This window comes from Solanum stenotomum, chromosome 8, assembly GCF_019186545.1.
Source record: "Solanum stenotomum isolate F172 chromosome 8, ASM1918654v1, whole genome shotgun sequence".
NCBI classification, from domain to species: Eukaryota; Viridiplantae; Streptophyta; class Magnoliopsida; order Solanales; family Solanaceae; genus Solanum; species Solanum stenotomum.
The window spans coordinates 19,555,201-19,579,500 of record NC_064289.1 but is presented as its reverse complement, the minus strand read 5'-3'; the positions used below and the strand labels follow the sequence as shown (position 1 = coordinate 19,579,500).

The window sequence follows — 24,300 nt, the reverse complement described above, 5'->3', positions numbered from 1 at the left end:
CACAATGATTAACAACTTAAAATGGATATAAAAAAAATTATTGACGCTCAAAACTCCATCTTTGTCACAAAATGGAACTAAAGGAACACATATATTATGTGAAAATACATTTCAAAACATACTATAAATCATCATAACTAACAATTTAAAATATTCAAAATGCATATAAAAGAATTGATTAGCTTTAAATTTTATTTTATATCATACAAATGAAAATGTATATATTGAATCTATGCTAACTCAAATATGGTAGTATTTAATTTAATTTTGTTTTATAAGAATATGGCCTTAAAATGGAAATGGACCACATAGTAGTTGAGACACCCTATATAGTTGTTAATGGATAAAAACAAAAGGGGTGCTCCCTTCTCTAGCAAACATGTGTAGTGCTATCGACCACTAGCTCTAAATAGGTTTTTTTTTTTTTTGGCTATTTGGTGTCCGGAGTTTATATTAGAGTCTCGATTAAATTTAAATTATGTATTGTAGGATCTATTTAGAGGTGATACTCTCGATAAAAAAAAAATCATACTTGAGTATCAAATTAAAAATCTTTGATTAAGTTGAAGTAATCATACACCACTACACCACAACTCGTAATGACACTGAATAGACTTTTCATTTTGGATAATATCCTGTTGGTTTAATTTAATAATATAATATTTTTTCTTGACAAATTATCGATTTAATGCGATTTATTAATTTCCTTTGTACATCCCTAATTCTCATGAATCGTGATTAAACAACATCTTATTACTTCAAAAATATATGAAAAGTGAGAAAGATATTTTTAAGCGAGGTTGTATCTTAAATATAATTTCTATGTATATTGGATATACTATATGTAATAAAATTTATTTATTGGAAGTGTCCATTGCGTAATGTAATTCGACTTTAAGGGTGTGTTTGGTATGAAGGACCAATTTTCTTATGTTTGGTTGGGTTAAATGTTTTGGAAAATGTTTTTCAAATCAACTTATTTTCCTCAAATTTAAAGAAAATGACTTCCCTTCAAATTTAAGAAAAACATTTTCCAAAACTTTCTTCCAACTTCAAATTACAATTTTTTTTTTGTTGAAAAATCAATTTATTTTGTCCCTACCCTCAAACCAGCCCCCCTCCAAAATAATAATAATTTCAAGCTTGTTTTTAAAAAATGTTTTTAACTTCAATTTTTTTATCCCACCCTCATCCCTACCCCTAGCCCCTACCACCATCTCCCTCCAAAAAAATTTATTAAAAGTTGTTTTTAAAAGATATTTGTAATTTCAATTTTTTATTTTTTTTACCCTTGGCCCCCATCAGCCCACCCCCTCCACAAAAAAATTAGTTTGTTTTTAAAAAATATTTGTACTTCAAATTTTTATTTTTTTCACCCCTATCCTCGACCCTCCCTCCTCCAGCCCACCCCCACCCCCAAGAAAAATTTAAGTTTGTTATAAAAAATATTTTCAATTTTAAAATTTTATTTTTTCACCCCGATCCTTAACCCCCCACCCCAACGGCCTGCCCCCTACCAACCTCCCACCCCAAAAAAGAAATTGAGTTTGTTTATAAAAAATATTTTCAACTTCAAAAATTTCATTTGTTCACCCCTATCCTCGAACCGCCCCACCCACCCACCCCCTACCAGCCTCCACCCACCACCCCCTAGCAGCCTCCACCCGCCAAAAAAAAAATTAGTTTGTTTTTTAAAAAAAAATTCAACTTCAATTTTTCATTTTTTCACCCCTATCCTTGATCCCCCCCACCCCCCCAAATTTTTTTTATGTTTTTTCTTAAAAAATATTTTCAACTACAAAATTTATTTTTTTAATCCTATCCTCAACCCCCCCTACCCCCTACCAGCCCCCTCCTCCCCATCATCCCCCCAAATAAAAATTTAAGTTTGTTTTTAAAATATAAAAATTATTTTCTACTCTAGTAAAAATAAAAGATATTTCTCTAAAAAAAAAATTCATTCATAAATCAAACATTAAAAATATTTTCTACTCACCAACCAAACATGAGAAAATAAATAAAAAATTTACTGAATTTCCAGAAAAACATTTTCCTTTCATACCAAACACACCCTAAAACTATAGTATTTTATGAGATTTTCTCGATTTTTAATCCAAGCGTGTGGAAACGAAGACCCAACAAACAGTCGATTGGTGTATATTGTATTACCAAGAAAGTCAATGTTCTTTGTTTGGGACTTGGGATATTTGACCATATAAAATTATTTTCAAATATTTGATCCCGTAATTTGATTTTCAAAGTTATTTGTTCAAATACAACTTCAAAAATTTAAAATAAGTTCCAATTTTAATTAATTTTTTGGCCAAAATGTGATTTTTATTACTCCTAAACAGTAGCAAAATCAAATTTAATTATTCAAAATGTGAAAAGTATATATTGATAAAAGACTATTTTTAAAGAGAAATAAAAAAAAATATATATATATATACACAATATACGGGATTAGTAATATAGAACATATATAAATATAAAAAGATCATTTACTGATATACACAATATAATTTGCCATTTAATTTAGTTCCATTTGGTGGTGTCCAATACTGCAATACCTATATTAAAGTCTGATTATTCCTAATTTCAAACACTTAATGGAGCTCAGTAATTATACGCAGCTTATTTACAAGTTACAACGTCCATTCCAAACTAGAGTTAAAAAGTCATAATATAAATTACTCCATCTGTCCCTAATTACTTGTCCATTTTGAATTGACACAATTATTAAGAAAACAATAATTAATATAATGAGTTTACTATTTTATCCATATTAATCATGACATGGATGAATTAAAAGTTTAAGATTTTCAAAAGTTCTACATTTTTCAAAGTGATAAATTGAGGGTATAATAGAGAAAAAATATTTGTTCTATCTTGATTTGTCAAAATGGACAAGTAATTAGGAACTACTAAATAAATAAAAGTGGACAAGTAATTAGGAACAGAGGGAATAATATTCTCCTTAAAAATGAGTTTTCTAGAGGTTAATTCTTCTTTTCGATAGTAGTATATGATATTACCGGTCTTAGTTTTAGGCATTCCATTATTCTTCATTAGAAAAAAAAAAATCAACTGGTGAAAGTTTGGAGGTACTCAGTCCCTTCAAAATTATTTTTTTACCTTTACATTCATCTTTATTTTTTCTATATATTAAAAGATATTTGTATTTTTATTTATTATTTTTAATATATCAAATAATATATTTTATTTTTAATATTAAGTATTTTTATTTTAAACATATATCATTTAATATGAATATAATTATTGTTAGAATGGTTTGAATATCACATTATTCCAGTGACTTTTTTTTCCAACACCCCTTATCAACTGGGTTGTATATACATCGTTTTAACTCGATTTTAAAGTCTGTCGGTTTGACTTAAGGATTATCAATTTGTAAATATGCTAAATCATTATAGAATTATTAAAATATTGACTGTTTTATTATTTATCATTATTGATTTAACCATTAAAAATTGACACAAAAAAAATCATTGAAAATTACTTAGAAATAAGGCGATAAATCAAATAAATCATGCACATCTTGCTCAAAACAAATATTAACAATAGAAAAGTGAATAACCAAGAGTTTACAACAAAAAAAAAAGTATGAAACTAGACTTTATATACTAAATAATATAAATAAAATAATTTAATTTTATTATTAAATTTAAAAAACAATTATCAAAATTGTCTAAAATTAAGTATTTTTTTCGATTAGAATTATCGATTTTACATACCACATGCCTCCTTTTTACGGCGTCCGAGATGGCACGGGAGCACCTAACCTTATCCCCAATGCTCATTCTCTTGTTCCTATGATTTACTGGTCACTCTTTTCCACTTGTATTTTCCCAATAATATTTCAATGAATATAATCCATTTATCTGAAATCTCTACACACATTGTTTCCTGCTCAGGAACATTTGGATATGTATCTCAAATTATCTTTCTTACACATTGCTCATTATATTTTAAAAATTGAATATTTTACCATCTCAAATACAATAAAGTAGTAGTAGAAAATTAAGAATAATATTCTTTATTCTTTACGTTTTCATTACAGCAAAGAGGTTGGTTCTAGATTCTATTACAGTACCCTTTCAAAGAAGAGCAGAAAACGGAAACGGAAAATGAAAAAAACAGTTTCCGTTCATCTATCTAAATTTCCGATTATGTAGCTTAATACATTTATAATTTTTACTCGCTAAACAAAACAAAAGATTCACAATGTTAGAATTAACAAAATCTTTTAGGGTTTTTCCCTGAGAAGGGAAGCCAATCCAGTGACAACCACTTTGGTTTTCTTTTGTTTCAGTGCCGGAGGTTGCCACGTCATCATCACCGGCTTCTCTTCCTCGCCGGAAGTATTCTCCGACGGATCTGCTGTTGGATCGGAGTCTAACGGTAGCGTTTTATCAGAAAAAATCAAGTCCAACTCACCGTACTCACTTTTCGATTCCGTGATCTCAGCAGCGACGTTTGATTCCACAGCAGGTGCGAGACTAGTATAGGGACTGAGCCATTTGGCTTTCATATACTCCGGATTGCGCCATGGAGCGATGTGCATACCTTTCTTCTTCAAGCTTTGTCGAGCTGCTTCTGAGACGATTGACACTATTTGCAGAAGCCGATCGGCTTTGCCGACGAAGATAAACGGGAGCAATTGCAGAATTGATTTGTACCTTCCCGTCGATCGCGCTACTTCAAATTCAGATCTGAAATCTACGTCGAGTATCAATCTTTCGCCTTCCTCTATCACATCAATATACTCATATTCACCTGAATATATCGAATAAATTTAGAAAAAAAAGCACGTTATTCACCGCACGAAAATACTAAAATTTGACGGAGCAAAAACTCATATAAGAAGAACGAAGCATGTACCTGCAGGAGTAGAAGAAGCTTTTTCCCATTTGGATTTGCAGATTGAAGCTTTATAGCCAAGTGCTAAAAGTTCATCAGTGACAATTTTTCTCAAATCGTCCTTACGCTTGCAAGATTTGTTCTCTTCGAAGATTTTTGAAGCTTCAGCTAATAGATTCCTCTCGGTAACACTTGCACAGGGAATTAAGCTCTGAATTGCAACAAATATAGACAAAATGAGATTTCAATTAGGAATAAACTGCAATTCTAGAGAATTCTTTTTATATACAAGAGATTTTATTACCTTGAGAGTATCGGAAGAATCCCCAAACGAAGAGGAGTTGGTAACAGAGTCGAAATCAAACTCATCATCGGAGTTGTCGTTGTTGCCATTAAAGCAATTGCATTTACGGCCAAATCTAGCGGCAGACGGCTTATCATTGTTCTCTTCTATGAAATTCTGAACCAATTTGTCCAAAGAAACCGAATTCGGCTCAAACTCAGCGGCTGGTCCATCATTAGCAGCGCCGGCGGCACCTGGCTTCTCAGCCGCCGACGAAATCCGTAAAACACTAGGGAACGGCCGATCAAAGAACCTTTTAAGTCGTGATTTCAGCAAAGGCTTTACTGCATCATTTTTGATCGATTCTCTGTATGTTGAAGAATCGATCGGTTGAACCTTCATCGGAAAAGGCATGTCTATCAACCACAACCAAAACAGGTACTACTTCTTCTACTGTAAAACTCTCTCTCTCTACAGCTTAATTATATTCTTTTGTCATTTTCTGCTGAATTCTCAGAGCTTTAAAAACCTACTCGCTTTGCGTGTCTAGATCAGAATCCTTTAAATGCCTAACTTCTTAATCACAGAAATACATGCAAATTCACAGAAATCAATGCTTTGAAAAGAAAATCAAGTTCAGCGCATTCATAATTCATTCACACCTAATTCACCTTTCCCTTTTCACACATCAAAAACCAATTAATACAATCGCGCATAATCCGTTCACCATTATCATCTTCACGTTTCCAAATGTGATAGAAAAACAAAAATTGTCAAATTTTGATACCTTTTTCTTCCTTTCACTCTTCGGAGTTGTTGGCGTAGTTGAACAAGAATAGAATGAGTGTAACAATAGTCGCCGGAATACCTTTCTTTTTCACGGGAAGGAGAGAATTATGTGAAGGAGAGAAAAAGTGGGCCTATATTTGTAAATGATTTTTCTTTTCTTCTTTGTTTCTATTTTTATCTCAGTTTTGGTTTTTTGTGAAGTTAAGTTGAAATGAGAGAGTGGGTTTTGAGGAGCTTATATTGAGTGGGTGTAGTTAAGAAGGTGAATTGTACTGTCTATGATTTTCTATGCCACATCAACTACTCCTTGTGTATCTGTACGATTTATGTGACATGGTTCATTTAGATTTTGACAGTCAAACAGTCATTTAAATTTATTTATTTTTAGATTTTAAAAATAATTTAAATTTATTTTGTATTAAATTTTAAGAGTTAAATCATTTAAATTTGATCATAAAATTTTAAAAAAATTTAAAAGAAAATTTATATATTTTATAAGCTATTTGTAAAAATAAATTGTTTGAATTTCGAAATTTAAAAAGTGTCACGGAAATTGAGCGGAAAAGGTAACTACTCCTTCCGTTTTAGTTTATATGACACATTTCAAATATCGAGATTTAAATAAGTTTATCTTTGATTATAATATTTTTTATATATTTTTTAAATATTTTGAATTGTCAATAGTACTTTTTATGAGTATAAATTTTATATTTCAAAAGGAATTGAAGATTCTAAGAGCAAGTTTTCAATCAAATTTAAATTATTCGACTCTTGAAAAAATGAAAAATGTGGAACAAAGAAAGTAGTCCATTATTTTTCTCTATGTCAATTTATTTGTTCTATTTAATTTTGATATATTTAATATGTGATGTGTAAAGTTAAAATAAACAAATGAAACTTAAAATAAAATAAAAAATAAGAGAAACAAATTAGTGACGCGGACGGCGGAGATTGGGAGTTATGTGAGAAGCTTTGTTGAGATGAGTGGTAAAAAATTTCAGATTATGACACGTATAGGGAGGTGTGACGCGGACGGTGGAGATTGGGAGAGGGAAGTATAAGACGAGGTGTTAAGACTTGTGTCGTTCCGGAATTTGTAACGTATAAAATGAAACGGCATGAGAAAATTTGGATTTTTTTGGGGACCGATTGGTGGGCTTGGTATAATAATTATTGTCTTGCTAAAAAACAAAATTGGTTAAGGCCCCCCTTTATTATTATTATTTTTCATAATAATTATATTATTAAGAAAAATGTTCAAAATTGTCCTTGTCATTTGTAAATTAAAGAGATAGTGTACTGTTGCTCTCCGTTTGAAGTTAAGGTCAAATGTTCTCGCCCTTATAAAACTGGCACATATTTTACATAATAATATATAGAATTGTTATAAAATAATAAAAATAAATAAATAGGAAAAAGAATTTCAAAGTTGTCAATGTCACTTGTGAAATATCCAAAAGTTTGATTTACTGATTATTTTATGTTACTTATATTAATGACATTTATTTAATGTAAAGATACATATTTGATCTTAGTTAATTCATTTTGAAAGATCTTAAATATTCTTCTCTACTTATTTCAAGTTAAATAATTTTTTAATATTTTTGAAGTGTTTGTGTAAATTTGAAAAATGCTTATAAGCTAAAATAATAATAAAAAAATCAATTCAAAAAGACTTTTAATAATGAAATCTTATATGAAGGTTAATAAAAATCCTTTACGTAATCTACTGGTGAATGAAGAGTATTTACGGTTACCATCTTTCAAATTTCATCAACAACCATCAAGTATTATATCTCACATTAAACAAATACCAATGATTAATATAAACATACATAAAAATTAAAATAACTTGTAAACCAAACAAGTAAAGAGACAGTTTTGGACAATTTCGTAAATCATAGGGACATTAATATTGAATATTTTGTCTATTTTTTAAATTATTATATGACTTCTGTTAGCAGAGTTGGTAAATGAGACGAAATATATGTCATTTTTGTAACGACAAGAGTATTAGTTGATCCCAACTTTAAATGAATGGCAAGAAAATATATATTTTTTACAAATAAGAACTACTATATATTATGCATATAGCATTCTGAACAACTGAGTAACTTAAGCTTTCCCTTTAGCATCTTTCAAAATCTCTTCCACATGTTTGTTCCAATCTATAGCATTAACAAAAGGCGAAGTCAGAATTTTAACCTTATGAGTTTTGAATTTATAACGATGATTTCAAATTTTAGTAACTGAATTCTAAACTTAATATTTATACATATTTAATAGATTTCTCAATACAAAATATGAGTATTGGGTTCATCCGAACCCATACCCGGCTTGTAGCTCCGCTCCCAAGCATTAGATTGGTGTTTCTCGATCAAACCTATTCTCAAGCAATTATATTCCAGAGCCTTTATTGTAGTTGTGTTCACCATATTAGCTTGAAGTCCAGAGACAACTGAAAATTGATCAGAGCATTGGTAAAATGTGGCCACAAAAACTTGGTCACCTTTTTCAAAAAATAAAAATAAAATAGATCATATGTAAGATATATAGTTAAGAAATACCAAATGAGTGTGCTACCTAATTCAGTGCTAGGTAACCAAGATAGTATCCTAGAGGAGCTTTCGTCTCGTTTGGTAGAGTATATAAAAAAAATAATGCACGCATTGACTTTATGTATAAACAATACCTTATTTTGTATATTCTTTAATTCTAGGCTTTCAGCCATTCAAGCATTAGTTAGATAAATCTATTATGTATTGAGGTGTATACTATATAATATATGGAAATTCATTGTATTAGTAATACAATTACCCTCAAAAAGCTATAATTAGTAATACAATTACCCTCAAAAAGCTATAATTTTTGCTTTCTGTTTTATATAAGACAGTATAACGGCCAATACATATACTAAATTACCCACTCTATACCATTTTCAAATACTTTAAAAAACTCATAAACGGTTTAAAATTTGACAAAATGAATTTAGACATGATCAATACACACTTCTTTTTTTTTCTTCTCAAAAATTAGAATAAGAACTTCTTAACAATATTAAAAACAAAGGTAATTGCATGCATTATGCATACTCAATTTGGTGAACTCTAAAAAACCGCCAAGTTATATGAAAACATTTTGAGTCCTAACATTTTGCTGTTTTGGAGCAATAAGCATTCGGATAATAACAAATGATGTGTAAATAAATTCAATAAGTACCACAATTATTTGCATAATTATGCTATTGGTCCATTTAAACCTAAAAGTAGAATCCACATGGCATTTATTAATGTATTTTTGGTCAAAAGTTGAATAGGTATCATTACTCAACATTTACACTAGAAATCAAATTACCTTTGATTTGGTCCACAAGCCATTTTACGTCATCCCAAATTAGAAATGGTTAATTAGGAACTTAAGAACTGAATTTGGAGAAACAAATAGAAGGAGAAGATGAAAATAAAAAAAATACTAGACACCAAACATAAATAGAAAGTCTGAGAAGTTTTATTTTTTAATATTTGTTAAAAGTGAGTAATTTTTTTCCCGTCAATTATGTTACACATTTCATATCTAAAATTAACAAAAAATTTTTTTAAAAAAAATCAACCAAATTATCAAAAGTCTCATCAAATACTATAAATATCATACCAAAAATAATACTACACACCAAACGTAAATAGAAAAATACTCCAAAAATTACATCTTAAAACACCACACGCACCAAAAATACCAGAAACTGCGAAATTACAATTCCCCTTTATAATTTTTTTTGTCAATATCTATTAAATTTAATCATATTAAATATTTAATAGAGAATAAAAATTGTGATTTTTAATAAAGACACAATACATAAATATACCTTTAAGCTTGGTTTCAGCTGACATCTATGCCCTCCAATTTTGAGTGTGTACAAGATAGACACTTGAACTTATATAAAATTTACCAAATAGACACGTCCGTTTTATGTGGCATCCAACCTCACAATTTTCTTCTTAAACTCTAGTCGAGCACTAAAAATCTTCCAAAGGAAAGAAAAAGAAAGCATTAGTATTAGTATGCATTTGTAGATTTCTGAAATTAAATAAATATATTATTAACAAATTGTTGAATTCCCTAAAACTAAAAACTAATAAAACTTTATAAGAATGCCCTTGGTGCAAAAGGATTGCATCTCTTATAATATTAGTATGCATTAGTATTGTGCTTGAAATTTTGCATAAGATTGTACTGGACAGAAAACTAACACTCAATCCCTTCCAATTTAGATATCATTGTTTTGAAAAAGCATAATGTCATACTCTACTAATAATCATTAATTAATTTTTCTTTTAAATAACATAACTTGTTGTGTACCCTACAAGATTAAGCAGAGTAGTTACTAGTACCAAAAATACTAATTTTAAAAAATTAATTTTCTCGGGGTCTCTAATATGAGATGTATAACGTGATTATGCTTAATTAACTAGCTAGGTAGGACACTCATCCTATTTTTCATAAATATAGTTAGAACTAACTATTCATATCATATTAAATTAAAAATAGCGGTCATCTAAAAAAAGCGAGATATTATATTGTATCTATACGTAGTTTAAACTATTTCAGAAGGGAATGCGTTAAAATATTTTGTTCTCGTTTATGAGTAAAATCTTTTGTCATATTTCAGATTTATATATTATAAAAAAAAATTTAAAAAGTTTTTTATTTTTTTGGACCTTTCTTTTTCTAATGTGACTAATCAAGAAAAGTATTTTCGAGGAATTACTGTTTCCTTTGCACGCATATGTTTATTCTTGTCGGGGTGAAGGTGAAGTATATACAGAACCCCCATCTTTTACACACTATTTATTCTTATTCACCATTTATTATACTTTAAATTATAAAAACATGTACAAATGTTAAATGCATATAAAGAGATGGATACTTTGTATTTATTGATCTTTGAATAACATAATATACAAATTAAATAAGAGTTTATTAGGTTTTAATTTGTTATGATATATATATGTCAAAACCAAGTACTTTTTCAAAAATAACTTTTCTACTTCTGTTAGGTTACGTTACATTCAATCTCCTTCTAACTCCATTTATAGAATTACATTCTTGTTGTTCCACAAAATATTTGTTTATTTTATAAATTCGACTTTTCAAGTTTGGTTTAGCAATAATGATTCTATAAAACAGTTGTATATTTTATTTTGTTGTACAATACAAAATAGATAATTGCAACTTTTAATTCAACTTTCTGTTAAAGAGTCGCTAAAGATTTTCATAGAGAATTGTAATTATAATACTATAAATTATTATTGCCGTTTCATTTTGAATATGCAAGAAATATAGTCACAAAATATGAAGAAATTAATGTGCAACTTTAAAGGGACAACAGTGTTGATGACATTAACTTTTTTGATGATTGCTCTGCAAAAGTATTGCATCGCTTTCTTTATAGTACTATATATACTACTCATTATAATTATTTTTCATTTTATTCCATGTAAACTTCTAAGAACATGGCGTTGTTATCGAGTTTTTTTTTTCTTTTCTGAATTCGATATTCGATAATTATATTGGAATTCAATTAAATCTAAATTCGTATAGAAATTTTTTATATTGAAAGTAAAACGCTCCCTAATAAAGACGATACCTTTTGTTATATTTTGAGCTTTTTGTTTACCTTATTTTAACTTTTTTTGGGTTAAAATAAAGTTACATACTTTCTTTATCCTAAAATAAGTACTATCACACATACACACATATACATACATATACATATTCTGAAATAAGTGTTTCTTAAAAATTTAAAATAGAAATTAATATTTTTTATCAACTATATCTTTATATTTCATTTATTTAATAGTATTGGATTTTCAAAAATTATTTATTAAATATGTGTAATTCAGTAAGCTATACATCATATTTATTAATTTTTTAATAAACATAATTTTTATTAAGACAAAAAAAAGAAATAGTGATTATGTATCGTCCTTAAAAGATGAGAGGGGGCTTTGTAAACTGAAGATAAAGCTATAATTAAATATCTATGACTTATAATATAAGCATACATAATCTTAACAACTCTGACACTTCATAAATAGCAATTGAGAAAAAAAAAGTTTTTCTGTTATAGCAATTGTCTTACTAGAATTAAATATGTTGAAAAAGGTTACTGTGCGTTTTATTAAAAATTGTAATTAAATAATTGAAGTAGGCCAATATGATAATTAAAATAAATATTTTATTATATCTTTAAGAATAATGAATCTAATGAAAGTAATATTTAAGAGGCCAAAGTCATCTGTAGACTGTAGCCACTCAAAGTTGTCCTCATTATTCATTTAGACACCTCAACTACACCTAGTACCTATTGAACGCCTCTACCACCCCAGATTTGAACCATCTAAGTATTTTTTTTATCACTTTTCATAAACGGCCAAGGCGCGTGTATTTAAGCTCCCCACGTGTATCTGACGTGTATAGAATAACCATTTAACAACTACCATGTGTATCCGACGTGTATTTGTAAATGTCTTAATTGAGGAAGATTCCTAAAAGGTTAAANNTTTAGACACCTCAACTACACCTAGTACCTATTGAACGCCTCTACCATCCCAGATTTGAACCATCTAAGTATTTTTTTTTATCACTTTTCATAAACGGCCAAGGCGCGTGTATTTAAGCTCCCCACGTGTATCTGACGTGTATAGAATAACCATTTAACAACTACCATGTGTATCCGACGTGTATTTGTAAATGTCTTAATTGAGGAAGATTCCTAAAAGGTTAAAATTGACAGAACACTTCTCTCTCTCTCTTCGCGATTTTTTCCAAATTGAAGCTCTCCATCTTCGCGATTTCCTCCAAATTGAAGTTGGATTCATCTTGTTCGTGTTACAATCTTGAAGATTTCCTTGTGTAAGTTAGGATTGTTAATGATTTTTACATGCTTTGTTAAATGAATTCCAAAAAGCTAGGATTTTGTAAAAATATAGGGTTTGTGATTTTTGCGAATATTCTGTCCCTTCTTTACTATTACCCAGAAAATATGCTTTAAAACTTTGTTTTTAAGTTGTTGTATGGGTTATATGAGTATATTCCGTTATCTTAAGCTAGGGTTTGTTTGATATTTTGTAGGGCTAACAATTGACCATGGAGGAGAGCCTTATATTTACAAAGATTTACCACGGTGGAATCTTATCCGAGATATCTGTCCCTACTTATGTTGGAAACTATGTGTCTGCACTCAGGTATATTATTAAGGACCACTTTTCCATTTTGGAACTACTGTATTATACTAAAGAATTAGGGTATGAAACTGTTAAAGGCTTTTATGTGAAGGATTTATTGAATAAAAAATGGGTCTTAATTACAACTGACCAACATCTCCTACACCTAATTAAAGACTTAAAACATGAGGACACTTTTGAAGTATTTGTCTGTCATGTATTAGATGAACCCTTACTTGACACTGAGGGACCTAGAGGCTATCTAACTAATGTTGGTGGTGAAGGTGTTGATGTTGACCTTGGTGAAGAGGGTGAGGCTGTTAACTTAGGTGGAGAAGGTGAGGCTGTTGACCTAAGTGGAGAAGGTGAGGCTGTTAACCTTGGTGGTGAGGGTGTTGATGTTAACATTGGTGAAGAGGGTGTGGATGATAACCTAGGTAGAGATGGTGTGGATGATAACCTAGGTGGAGAAGGTGAATCTGATTTCTTGAGTAGTGATTCAGATCTAGATATACCTTCAGAAGATGGTTCAGATATTGATGAGGAGTTGAGAGCTTTTAGACAAGAAAGAAGAAACAAAAAACAGAGAAAAAAGGCTACTGAATTTGAAGAAATACCAGTTGGAGAGGCTGGTGGTATAGATAGAGGCTTTGAGGATATTGGAAAAAATAAAACTGACAAATATGCAGGAAAATTAGGTGGAGATGAGAATTATATTGATAGCTCAGACTGTTGGAGTGATGATAGTGATGAACAACTAGATGTGGATGCTGTTAGGGGAGTAGATATACCTACTAGAAGGAGAAGCAAAAAAGTTAGGTATGATGAAGATTGTGAAGTTTTAATATTTGAGCTTGGAATGGTCTTTGAGGGTGCAAATCAGTTCAGGAAAGCAGTGGCAGATTATGCTGTAGAGTACAGGAGGCAGATAAAGTTAAGACCTAATGAAAAACATAAAGTGAGGGTGAAGTGCAAAAATGCTAACTGTAAGTGGTTGTTATATGCTTCCATTCACAGGGACTCAGGTGATTTCATTGTGAAGAACTATCATCCTGTTCACAAGTGTATTCCATTAAACAGGAACAAGTTGTGTAATTCAAAGTTAATTGCTAGAAAGTTTAAGGACAGAATTGTATCTCAACCATACATAAGGATTTGGGAAATTCAAGATTTGGTTAGAAAGACATTGGGTCTTTATGTTGGTAAGACTCTTTGTTACAGGGCTAAACAGAGGATTATGAAGGAAAACATGGGTGATTGGAAAGTGGAATTTGCCAGATTATGTGACTATGCAGATATGATCAAACAAACCAATCCTGGAAGCTCTTGTTGGGTAAAAATTGATAAGGAAACTGAACCAGGAAAGAACCTTTTTGTGTATTTTTATGTGTGCTTTCATGCATTTAAGCAAGGATGGTTGGAGGGGTGTAGGAATATAATTGGATTTGATGGTTGTTTTCTTAAGGGAGCTTGTAAAGGTGAGCTATTAGTTGCTGTTGGAAAGAATGGGAACAATCAAATGTATCCCATTGCCTGGGCAGTTGTGGATACAGAAACAAAACATAGTTGGAGCTGGTTCATAAGGTATTTAATTGCTGATCTAAACTTGGGAACTGGTGAAGGTTTGACTGTAATGTCAGATATGCAAAAGGTATTGATTATACAATTTTTTATATTTTAGTTTTAATTTGATCTTTACTTCTTCAATTACTTATTTTGTACATATTTTTTGTTAGGGACTTATTCCTGTCTTGTCAGAGTTGTTACCAAATGCTGAGAAAAGGATGTGTGCTAGACATATATGGAGTAACTGGCATGTGAACTGGAAAGGAGAAGAAAGAAGGAAACAGTTTTGGAGATGCTCAAAGGCCTCCTTTGAAGTCAAGTTTGGAGAAGAAGTTCATGCAATGTCCAAGCTAGGTAAGAAGGAAATAACAGAGGACTTGCTACATTATGATCCCAGAAATTGGTCTAGGGCCTTTTTCCAAACTCACTCCAAGTGTGATGTTGTAGAAAATAACATGTGTGAGACTTTCAATTCTTGGATCTTAGCTACTAGACATAAATCAATTATTACCATGTTAGAGGATATTAGGCATAAAATGATGAACAGACATATAGACATGATCAAATTTGCTGAAACATGGATATCAGACATTGCACCTATGGCAAGGGCAATACTAGAAAGAAACAAGGAGTATTCAAATAATTGTAATGTTCAATGGAATGGGTTGAATGGTTTTGAGATTAGTGAGGGGGAATATTCATTTGTTGTTGACTTGGAAAAGAAACATTGTGACTGTAGGTTGTGGATGTTGAGAGGTATTCCTTGTCCTCATGCTATTTGTGCTTATAATTACTTGAATCAAGATCCTGATCAACATGTAGAGCACTGGTATAAGAAGGAAACATTTCTCAAGGCTTACATCCATTTTATCCAACCTATTCCCAATATGAGGATGTGGCCTGAAACTACAAATCCATCAATAGAGCCTCCAAAACCAAGAAAAATGCCAGGCAGACCTGGCAAGAAGAGAAGAAAGAGTAAGGATGAGCCAAAAAAATGGGGGAAACTTTCAAGAAAAGGAGTAAAGATGACATGTACCATATGCAAGAAAACTGGTCATAACAAAGTTGTGTGCAAGAGTAAGTAATACTTCATATTCACATTTGTAAATTGCTTAAAAGCTTATATATATTATAATCATATATTTTATTTTGTGGTGACATAGTATACGAGGGGGAGCACTTCTCAACCTACAAGTCAAGGAAATTCAAGCCAACAAAGTTATTCTCAAACAGGAGTAAGATTTGATTTACATATTCATTTGCATTAATTTTCATTGTATAAGTTATTCATTCTCCTTATTTTTGTTCAATAGGTTAGAACACAATCAAGTCAACAAAGTTCTGTTTGTGCTGATACCACTGCTGTGCCAAGAACTACTCAAACAACAGTAAGATTAGATTTAATAATTCATTTACATTTTCTGATTGATCTATAAGTTATTCATATATCCTTATTTATGCTATATAGTCTACAATGGGAGGTCCATCGCATTCTACTTTCAGAACCACATATGCAACTACACAATCAAGTCAACCAAGTTCTATTTGTGCTGACACAGAATCTGTGCCAAGACGTCCTCAAAATAGGGTTCAAGTTGGGACTGGAAGAGGATTGGGAAGAAAAAAAGCTAATGTAAGAGGGACCCCAATTGTTACTGAAAGTGATAGTTCTTCTAGTCAACTGCCACCTTTATCAGGTCACAAAAGACCGTACAATTCTGCCTCATTTGCTGCTGCTACTGGAGGTAACAGAAGGCCTGCAACTGGTTTTGGTGTTTACTCTAATCCTACAACTGGAGCCCAAGTATTTAATGTATGTTTACTCTGTTTTGGTGTATATTCTGATAGCTATATTATGATCTTACCTTATCTTACACTTTCTTTCTTATATTACAGCCTGGTACATCAAGTGAGAAGATTCTACATGGGCCAACAAAATTGAAGAGTGCTTCACCAACCAATATAGACATTGGCTTTAAACCTCGTGGCCTAAAATGGAAGGGAAAAGATGCAGTCAGCACCTCACAGTTGCAACAAATGAAAGCAAACAGGAAAAACTAAAAGTAGTTCATTTGGAAAGTTGTTATGATTTTGGCCCATGTTAAAAGGGTCTTCAACAAGCTACTCTTTAGTTTATTTTGAACACTCGTGTGATGTATTTTTGAACCATGCCTTTGTGTTAGCAAGACTATGTATTTTTGAACCATGCAAGACAATGGTTGTTTATTACCTCTCAATGCATTTGTGTTATGTATTTTTCAACCATGACTTTGTGTTATGTATTTTCCAGCCATGCATTTGTGTTATTAGCTCAGTTTTTGAACAACAATTACACAGGGCAAGTCGATCCCATAATTAATTTCAGAACACAGGGCAAGTTAGAGCACAGGGCAAATTATAGGCAAGTTATAAAACAGAGGCAAGTTATAAAAGAGAAACTGATCAATTCACACTAGAAGTTACAAAAGAGACACTGATCAATTCACATTCAAACTTCCAATTTGATATAAAATATGAACTTAACAGACCAATTAAGTACAACACTAATTACGTGAAATAGCCTCCTAACTACTGCAAAACTAAACAATTAAGTACTACAATTTTGAACTACACAATATTAAAGAACCATTTTATAGTTAGCAGACAAAGAAAAACAATCACAACTCGGTTAAATTTGACATTTTCCCAATCCCTTTGGAGTTTAACTTCCTTGAGCTTCTTGTTCAATACCATCATCTTCTCTTCATTTTCATTCAATTGAAATTTCAAAGAATCCCTTTCTTCTTCAAGCTCTTTCACTTTTCTCTTTAGTCGATCAATCGGATTATGACCATCTATGAATCTATTCATTAAGGATGATTCATCAACATTTTCAAGTGACGGATCAATCCATCTAAAATAGCCACATCCACCATTTTCCTACAAACCACATAACAGTAATAAATATACAAAAATGTTGATTTTTCAAATAATACAATAACAGTAGTCTTTGTTCAAATAACTACAAACCTTTGATGCTTTGCATCCAAAAAATCGACGACCTGGGTTCAATGGAGTCCTCGAAGTTTTCAGTCGACAATAATAACCACACTTACATACATCGACTTCCTCGATATTCACTGAACTTTGTGACATTTGATAAAACACAACTGATTTAGAAGAGAGAAACGTTGGATATTTAGAGGAAGAAGAGAGAATTGGGGATTAGGGTTCTAAAATGTATTTGGGGGAAGAAGAAGATTTTAATGTTAAAATATCCAAGTTAACGTTGGATGTCTTAAATGCAGGGTAAAAAATGGGAGAAAAAACAATTCACGCGCCTGATTTGCGTGAATCACAAACGATTTGCCATGTAGGCAAAAAATGCTTAGATGGTTCAAATCTGGGGTGGTAGAGGTGTTCAATAGGTACTAGGTGTAGTTGAGGTGTCTAAATGAATAATGAGGACAACTTTGAGTGGCTACAGATGACTTTGGCCTATTTAAGAATAATGAATCTAATAGATTAAAAAAAATCATGTGGATCCTTCGGGGTGACCCGGTGGTTTGGGCTTTGGATTTCCATGTTGGAGGTCTCAAGTTCGAAACCTCTTGCCAGCGAAAGCAAGAGGTTTGTCTTTTGGATCGAACTCGTCTCACCAGACTTGCCTAGTGTGAGTTACCTCTCCTACGTAGTTTGCGAGCTATTGCATAAGAACGAAAAAAAAAATCATGTGGAGAAAATTCACGCGGCAGTGCCTTTCAGTGTTCACTCTCTTGAAATGTGATTGTGTCGGGAAAAAGATTATCAAATAGCCTTAAGTCATAATAAAAGGACCTTATGAATTATTAGTAGGTATTAGGTAATACTCCTTTCTTCTTATTTTATTTGACATTTTAAAATAAATTCATTTCAAGAAAATGATATTTTATTATAATTAAAAATAATTTTAATTTTAATTTTTTTTAATAATAAATAACTTATAATCACACAAATGTTCAAAATTTGTTTTAGCTATAAATTTTTAAAAAAATTTATTTTCTCCTACGTATTTATATAAAATTAAACAGTCACATAAATTATGATGAATAATACTCCATAATAGACTTTCAAGTCACATCCATTACCTTTTTCTTATTTTAGGATTAGACTAAAAAATATAAATTATTAAGGTAATGTGCATATATGAAAGGACCGACTTTGAAATTATTGGGGGCTACAAAGGAAAGCTAGTGGTGGTGAGTCCTTTAATAATCCATTTTACCCTATTCTTCATTATTTGCATTTTTCAACCACGGATTTACTTCCAAGTGGCTTTCTTAAATGAACTCATCTTCTTTTCTTTTGTCTACTAAAATTGCACACATTTTAATCATTACCATCACTCTACTTATAGTGGGGTGTTATTCTAGGATGACTCAGCATCCTCAGTTGATTTAGAGGGTGGTCATCTATACGGATGATTTAAAATCGACCTTTTTTCCATGCCTTTTAAGTTGAGTTTATCACATAAAGCTTGCTTAGTGCGAGTTACATTTACTATATGATTTATAAGCTATTATACCATGAGATTTATCCAATGCACATAAAGTGTATTTTTTGTGGGTTATTACATAGTGGGAGTTCACCCAATGAGCACAAAGTGCTCATTTGAAGGACAAAGACTATGATAAAGATTGTAGCGGCTGCGATTCCAAAAGAAAAAAAAAAAACGAAATTCAATAAACTATTTCACAGATCAAATATCTAACATAAGATGATATGGTTATGAATGCTTGACTTGGATAAAAGTTGTCTCCCATATCTACATAGTAATGAGAAATCTTGTATGTAAAATATCTCGAAGACAATCAATCTGCATAAACATCCGTTTCATACAGTTACCATGACCGCCTTGTGCTCCAACTACATTTTAAGCGTAGATTGAATAGTCAAAAAAATAAATATTATTCCTCAAAATTGGTATACTTCCTAGGAACAAGTTCCCATTGCTGTTAGCCAACTACAAGTGTCAATTTCAACTTCGTCTCCAACAAGTGAAAGTAGCTAAGTGTATCACCATATCCAGCATCTGCAACCTGTTGTATCATTTAGTCCTTCAAACCATCGATCCCAGGAAGGATTTGCGGGACCATTTGTTCTGGAAAAAAATATCAAATAAATCAATAGAGGTGTCACAAAGACAATGGCATATTGCATAAAAGCAAAGAGTTTTCTTTACGCTGGTATAAGTGGATCTGGCCGAGTTTCCACTTTGCTTAGCATTCTAAATAAAAGAAACATGTTAGATGGTCATAACATCAATGAGTAGACAATTAGTAAGTCATCTAAACTAGGATTGGTGTGTAGGTGCAAACAATTAACAAGAAAGGGCCTTGGGGCTGCACAATCAGCTCCAGGCCACAACCCATCGGAGGCTGATCGTTGTCCCCAAGGCTTCACAAGAATCTACTAACATAGTCTTTCTCTACTTACTCCTTGCAAGCAGCTGATGCCTTCTCCAGTTTACCAAGCAGTTCTAGTTCTTCCTGCAAAAATCCAGTAATCAGATATAAGTAAATAAACTTATCAGTGAATAACAAGAAATATACCGTCCTCCTGATGTTGGCAAAAAGGAAACAAGCTGACCAACCACATACAGTTTTAAGCCTTTTCCTTGTGTTATAAACTTGGATACAAAGGTCAAATATTGGTGTGTTGCCAAAAGGCATATGTTCGACTTTTAGTAGATTTAAAGGTATGTTGAAAGATCTACGCCGTTACATCAAGGTAGAACAGAGGTCCATGTAACATAGGATCAACAATATCTGGTTTAAAGGCATCACAGACAACATCAGGTGATCAGGATTTGTGTTGGAAGACCCAATATAAACAATGCCATCTTAATTGCATGACATACAGAAGAGTATTCTGTACAGTAACTACACCAAGGTTCAGCAGAGGCAAAAAAAGTAGGTGTATTTCTTCCCATCTACCTAAACTTTGTGAGGCTGAATTACCCGATGACAATGCTAGTGCAGGAATGTTGGTACCGAGTCAAATAGTTGAGGTGCATGCAGTCTGGCACAAACATCACCATAAAAAATAATGGGCATTATAATGGACGAGCACAAGCTCAAAGTTCCATTGAACATAAAAATAGCTTAGAAAAGGATGGCAGATAAGGATCCTAGACGAGAAAGGCAACCTCAGAATGTCAATTAGTAGTCAATGAATAGCATATCTTGACAGCAGCATTTGATTTAAAGCTTTTTCCAACAAAACTGTGTTATGGATATCCCTACATTATGCACCAGAATATATAGCGATTGATCTTTCCAGAGACTAGGCAAATTGAAAAAGGTTTAAGTACTACTGTCAACTTGTTACTCTTGTGACATTGGAGGCACCTAATAATATAGCCAAGAAGTACTAACGCAGCTAAGGGAAAATATTGGCCAGTCACCATTTGAGTACTTCTAACAAGTGGCTGAGAGTTAGCAAACAACCTTGACCTCTTGGCAGGAGGTTTGCTGTGATTAATACATCAACAACTGCGAAAGGAATGCTTAAGTCATCTCCTGGTGCTTGCAGAAATTTTCAGGTGCATCAATTCCTATGTTTGATCGGATACGGCCCATACAGGTGTGGATCGTCATGACTTCAACTTTAGGATTTGATGACATGTACGGGTGCGAGGATCCGGGTTTAAATATTTCAAATTTCTAAAATAGAAATATTATAACTTTAAAGTTCTCACATACTAAATAAATTACTAAAGAAAACATCAAATGAAGGAAATGTAGACACCCAAATTCCAATATTTGCTCCGAACAATTCTATATTGTTCCTTTTACGAGAGAGCAAAGTAGATTATAATGCATAAAAATTGATCTTTGGCTACTATGGTAGGTGGATTGCTTCTCTTAATGTTGCGAATCATTGAGTAGGTGCTCCAAATCCTTTCACGACAAGGGAAGATGTTGGCGAAAGCAACACGTAAGCCATCCTTAGCAAAAGTGAAACCGAGATATCCTAATTGTTGATCAAGGAAGAGACTCCTCATACATCATAGCCTCAATCACATGAGACTAAAAAAAAATCCTTTATCATTAGAATTTCTAAAGTATTTGATCCTTGTCATAAAATCCTTTATCTTCATTAGGAACAAGTTATTAAATTCCATTGCTTCCACCTTGAACCCATGATTTATGATAACATATTCAACTAGTGAACGTGTCATACAATGCAAACAGTATTACTCTTGTTTCACATAACCGTAAGAAATACTCCCCTCATTTCAATTTGTTTGCCCTACTTTCCTTTTAAATTTGTGTAAAAAAGAATGTCTCTTTCACTTTTTTTGAAAACTCTTCAATTCTAGTTTTCCAATTGACACGTTTAAGACCACAAGACTAAACGACATTTTAGTACATTCTACATATCTTTAGTTTAAGACCACAAGATTAAAAAATTTTCTTTATTTTCTTAAACTTCGTGTTAAGCCAAAATCAAACAAACAAATTGATATGGAGGGACTACTTCAATTGTATACAAAAGAAATCTCATCAGCCAGTAATGAGATTCTTTCTTTTGTGTGCAAAGATAATACTATTCACTAGCTAAATCATTGTGCCTGCCATAAGTATAGGACAATCAAGATTCGCACCTCTAAGCATGGGTACAATTAGTTCTACAAACTTCAGAAATTAGAAAGGTGAGGGTACACGTGCAACCATTAACTTCGGGTGCAACAAGGATCATATATTGGTTTGTGCACCATTAAACACAAAGGCTAATTTAGTGCACTAGTTTGGCGAGTGCAGCAAGTTTGGAACTATGAACCACAATGTGTAAACTGATATAAATTGTTTTGTGTTAATTGATCTTATTCAATTTATATTTATACATTAATTGGGGTTTATGTGTGTGTAACAACATTCTTCCACGCTTCGACTAACATGCATCCCCCCCTGGTGGTGCCCTCGTCATCTTCAAATCTTAGGTTCTCCTCTATGAACACGAGTTCTTGTGTTTAAAAAGCATTGGGTTTTGTTGATAAATCCCTAGTGGCAAGTACGCCACATATCAAAGGTCTCAATAGACCTCTATGCGAGATGAGAAACATAATCAATACTCAAAAGATTGCAATTTTGAGTTTAAAATTGAAAGCATTTCCTCATTGACAATGCAAGTGAAGCGCTGGTAAGGCATGCACATTTTCAGCAAAAAACAGATGTTTCTTTTTCAATATTCTTGGGTTATATTTTTGCTAGTTCCCATGGCAAATGCAGATAGAAATTAATAAAGAGAGAACCTGTAAGAAGCGAATTTGTTGGTCAAGTCGCTTCAATTCAGCCAAAATCCGATGCTTTCCCCTTTTATCATTCGATTTCACTTGCTCCGATTGCATCTCTCTTTCTCTGCCAAACACCCTAACAATCAATTTTTATCAACTAAAAACTGTGGCCATAACTGAGCCGTTAGGAAACCAGAGATTCGTTGAAGGGGGACATTGGGGAAGTAGGAAAAGCAGCGAACTTTTGGGTGTCCACTGGAAAATTAAAGCTGAAAAAGAAATGATTTATTTTTTTTAAAAGATACGTCAGTATTTGAATACGTGTCTCTATTTGTTCGACTCGTGTGAAATGTCATGCTTCTATTTTTTTTTTAATTATAAATTTAAATATTTATTTGTACATAATTACAGTTAGAGAGCTTAAATATCAGTTAAAATAAAATTAAAAAAGACAAAATGATGTGTTATACCATATTTTTATCTTTTCTCAGTTTCCACCTAGCGGTAGCGGTGTTAACCAGGCAGTGCTCGTGAACCTGGATTTGACAGTCTCAATTGTACTGTAACAAGTGACTCGTGAAATAACAACATACCTGTGCTCCTTCTCCTACTTCATTCAAAGGCCAAACCTAAATTTAATTAAAGGGAAAAAGTACAAATATACCCTTAACTATCGTAAATGATATGCAGATATTCTTTGTCATATTTTTAAAATATTGGTGTCTTTGTCATCCAAAAATTAGAGCATATATACTCTTTATACATGTGTCATAATCTTATCCACCGATCCGATATTTATTAAATATTGGATCGACGAATAAGATTGCGCCACGTATCCCTATTTAGTCTTCCGTTAGAGTGAAGGGCATATATGCTCTAGCTTTTGGACAGCAAGGGCACCAATGTCCCAAAAGTATGACGGAGGATATCTGTATACTTTTACGATAGTTCGGGGTATATTTATGTTTTTTCCCTTAATTAAATGCACCAATAAAACTAGTCACATGAGTAATACATAGTATAAATTATAGGAACCACATATTATAAGTACTAAATAACATCCTATCCCTTCTAGTTTTCTATTTACCAAAAATCTCTTAAAAATGATGTTTGCGGGATACACAGCGTTGTGCACGGGATACATTAGGTTTGATACGTTCCACATAGCGGGATACATAGCGTTGTGCATGGGATACATTAGGTTTGATACATTCCACATAGCGGGATACATAACGTTGTGCACGGGATACATGCGGGATACATAGCGTTGTGCACGGGATACATAGCGTTTGATACAT

The 24,300-nt window shown here is 32.0% G+C and overlaps 3 protein-coding genes across 3 annotated transcripts; all 3 read right to left on the bottom strand.

Moving 5' to 3' along the window:
- Positions 1-4,043: 4,043 nt before the first annotated feature.
- LOC125872103 (uncharacterized) lies at positions 4,044-6,161 on the bottom strand. Its single transcript, XM_049552777.1, has 3 exons — positions 5,186-6,161; positions 4,903-5,092; positions 4,044-4,797 (listed from the first exon to the last, which is right to left on the bottom strand). Exons 1-3 carry the CDS (start codon positions 5,576-5,578, stop codon positions 4,268-4,270), a joined length of 1,113 nt encoding a protein of 370 aa, XP_049408734.1. The 5' UTR covers positions 5,579-6,161; the 3' UTR covers positions 4,044-4,267.
- An 11,061-nt stretch (positions 6,162-17,222) lies between these two features.
- On the bottom strand, positions 17,223-18,208 carry LOC125872112 (uncharacterized). Its single transcript, XM_049552787.1, has 2 exons — positions 17,755-18,208; positions 17,223-17,664 (listed from the first exon to the last, which is right to left on the bottom strand). Exons 1-2 carry the CDS (start codon positions 17,878-17,880, stop codon positions 17,353-17,355), a joined length of 438 nt encoding a protein of 145 aa, XP_049408744.1. The 5' UTR covers positions 17,881-18,208; the 3' UTR covers positions 17,223-17,352.
- Positions 18,209-19,548: 1,340 nt separating this feature from the next.
- On the bottom strand, positions 19,549-23,246 carry LOC125872114 (guanine nucleotide-binding protein subunit gamma 2-like). The gene is made up of 4 exons (XM_049552791.1): positions 23,021-23,246; positions 20,200-20,252; positions 19,946-19,990; positions 19,549-19,864 (listed from the first exon to the last, which is right to left on the bottom strand). Exons 1-4 carry the CDS (start codon positions 23,114-23,116, stop codon positions 19,780-19,782), a joined length of 279 nt encoding a protein of 92 aa, XP_049408748.1. The 5' UTR covers positions 23,117-23,246; the 3' UTR covers positions 19,549-19,779.
- Positions 23,247-24,300: the final 1,054 nt, after the last annotated feature.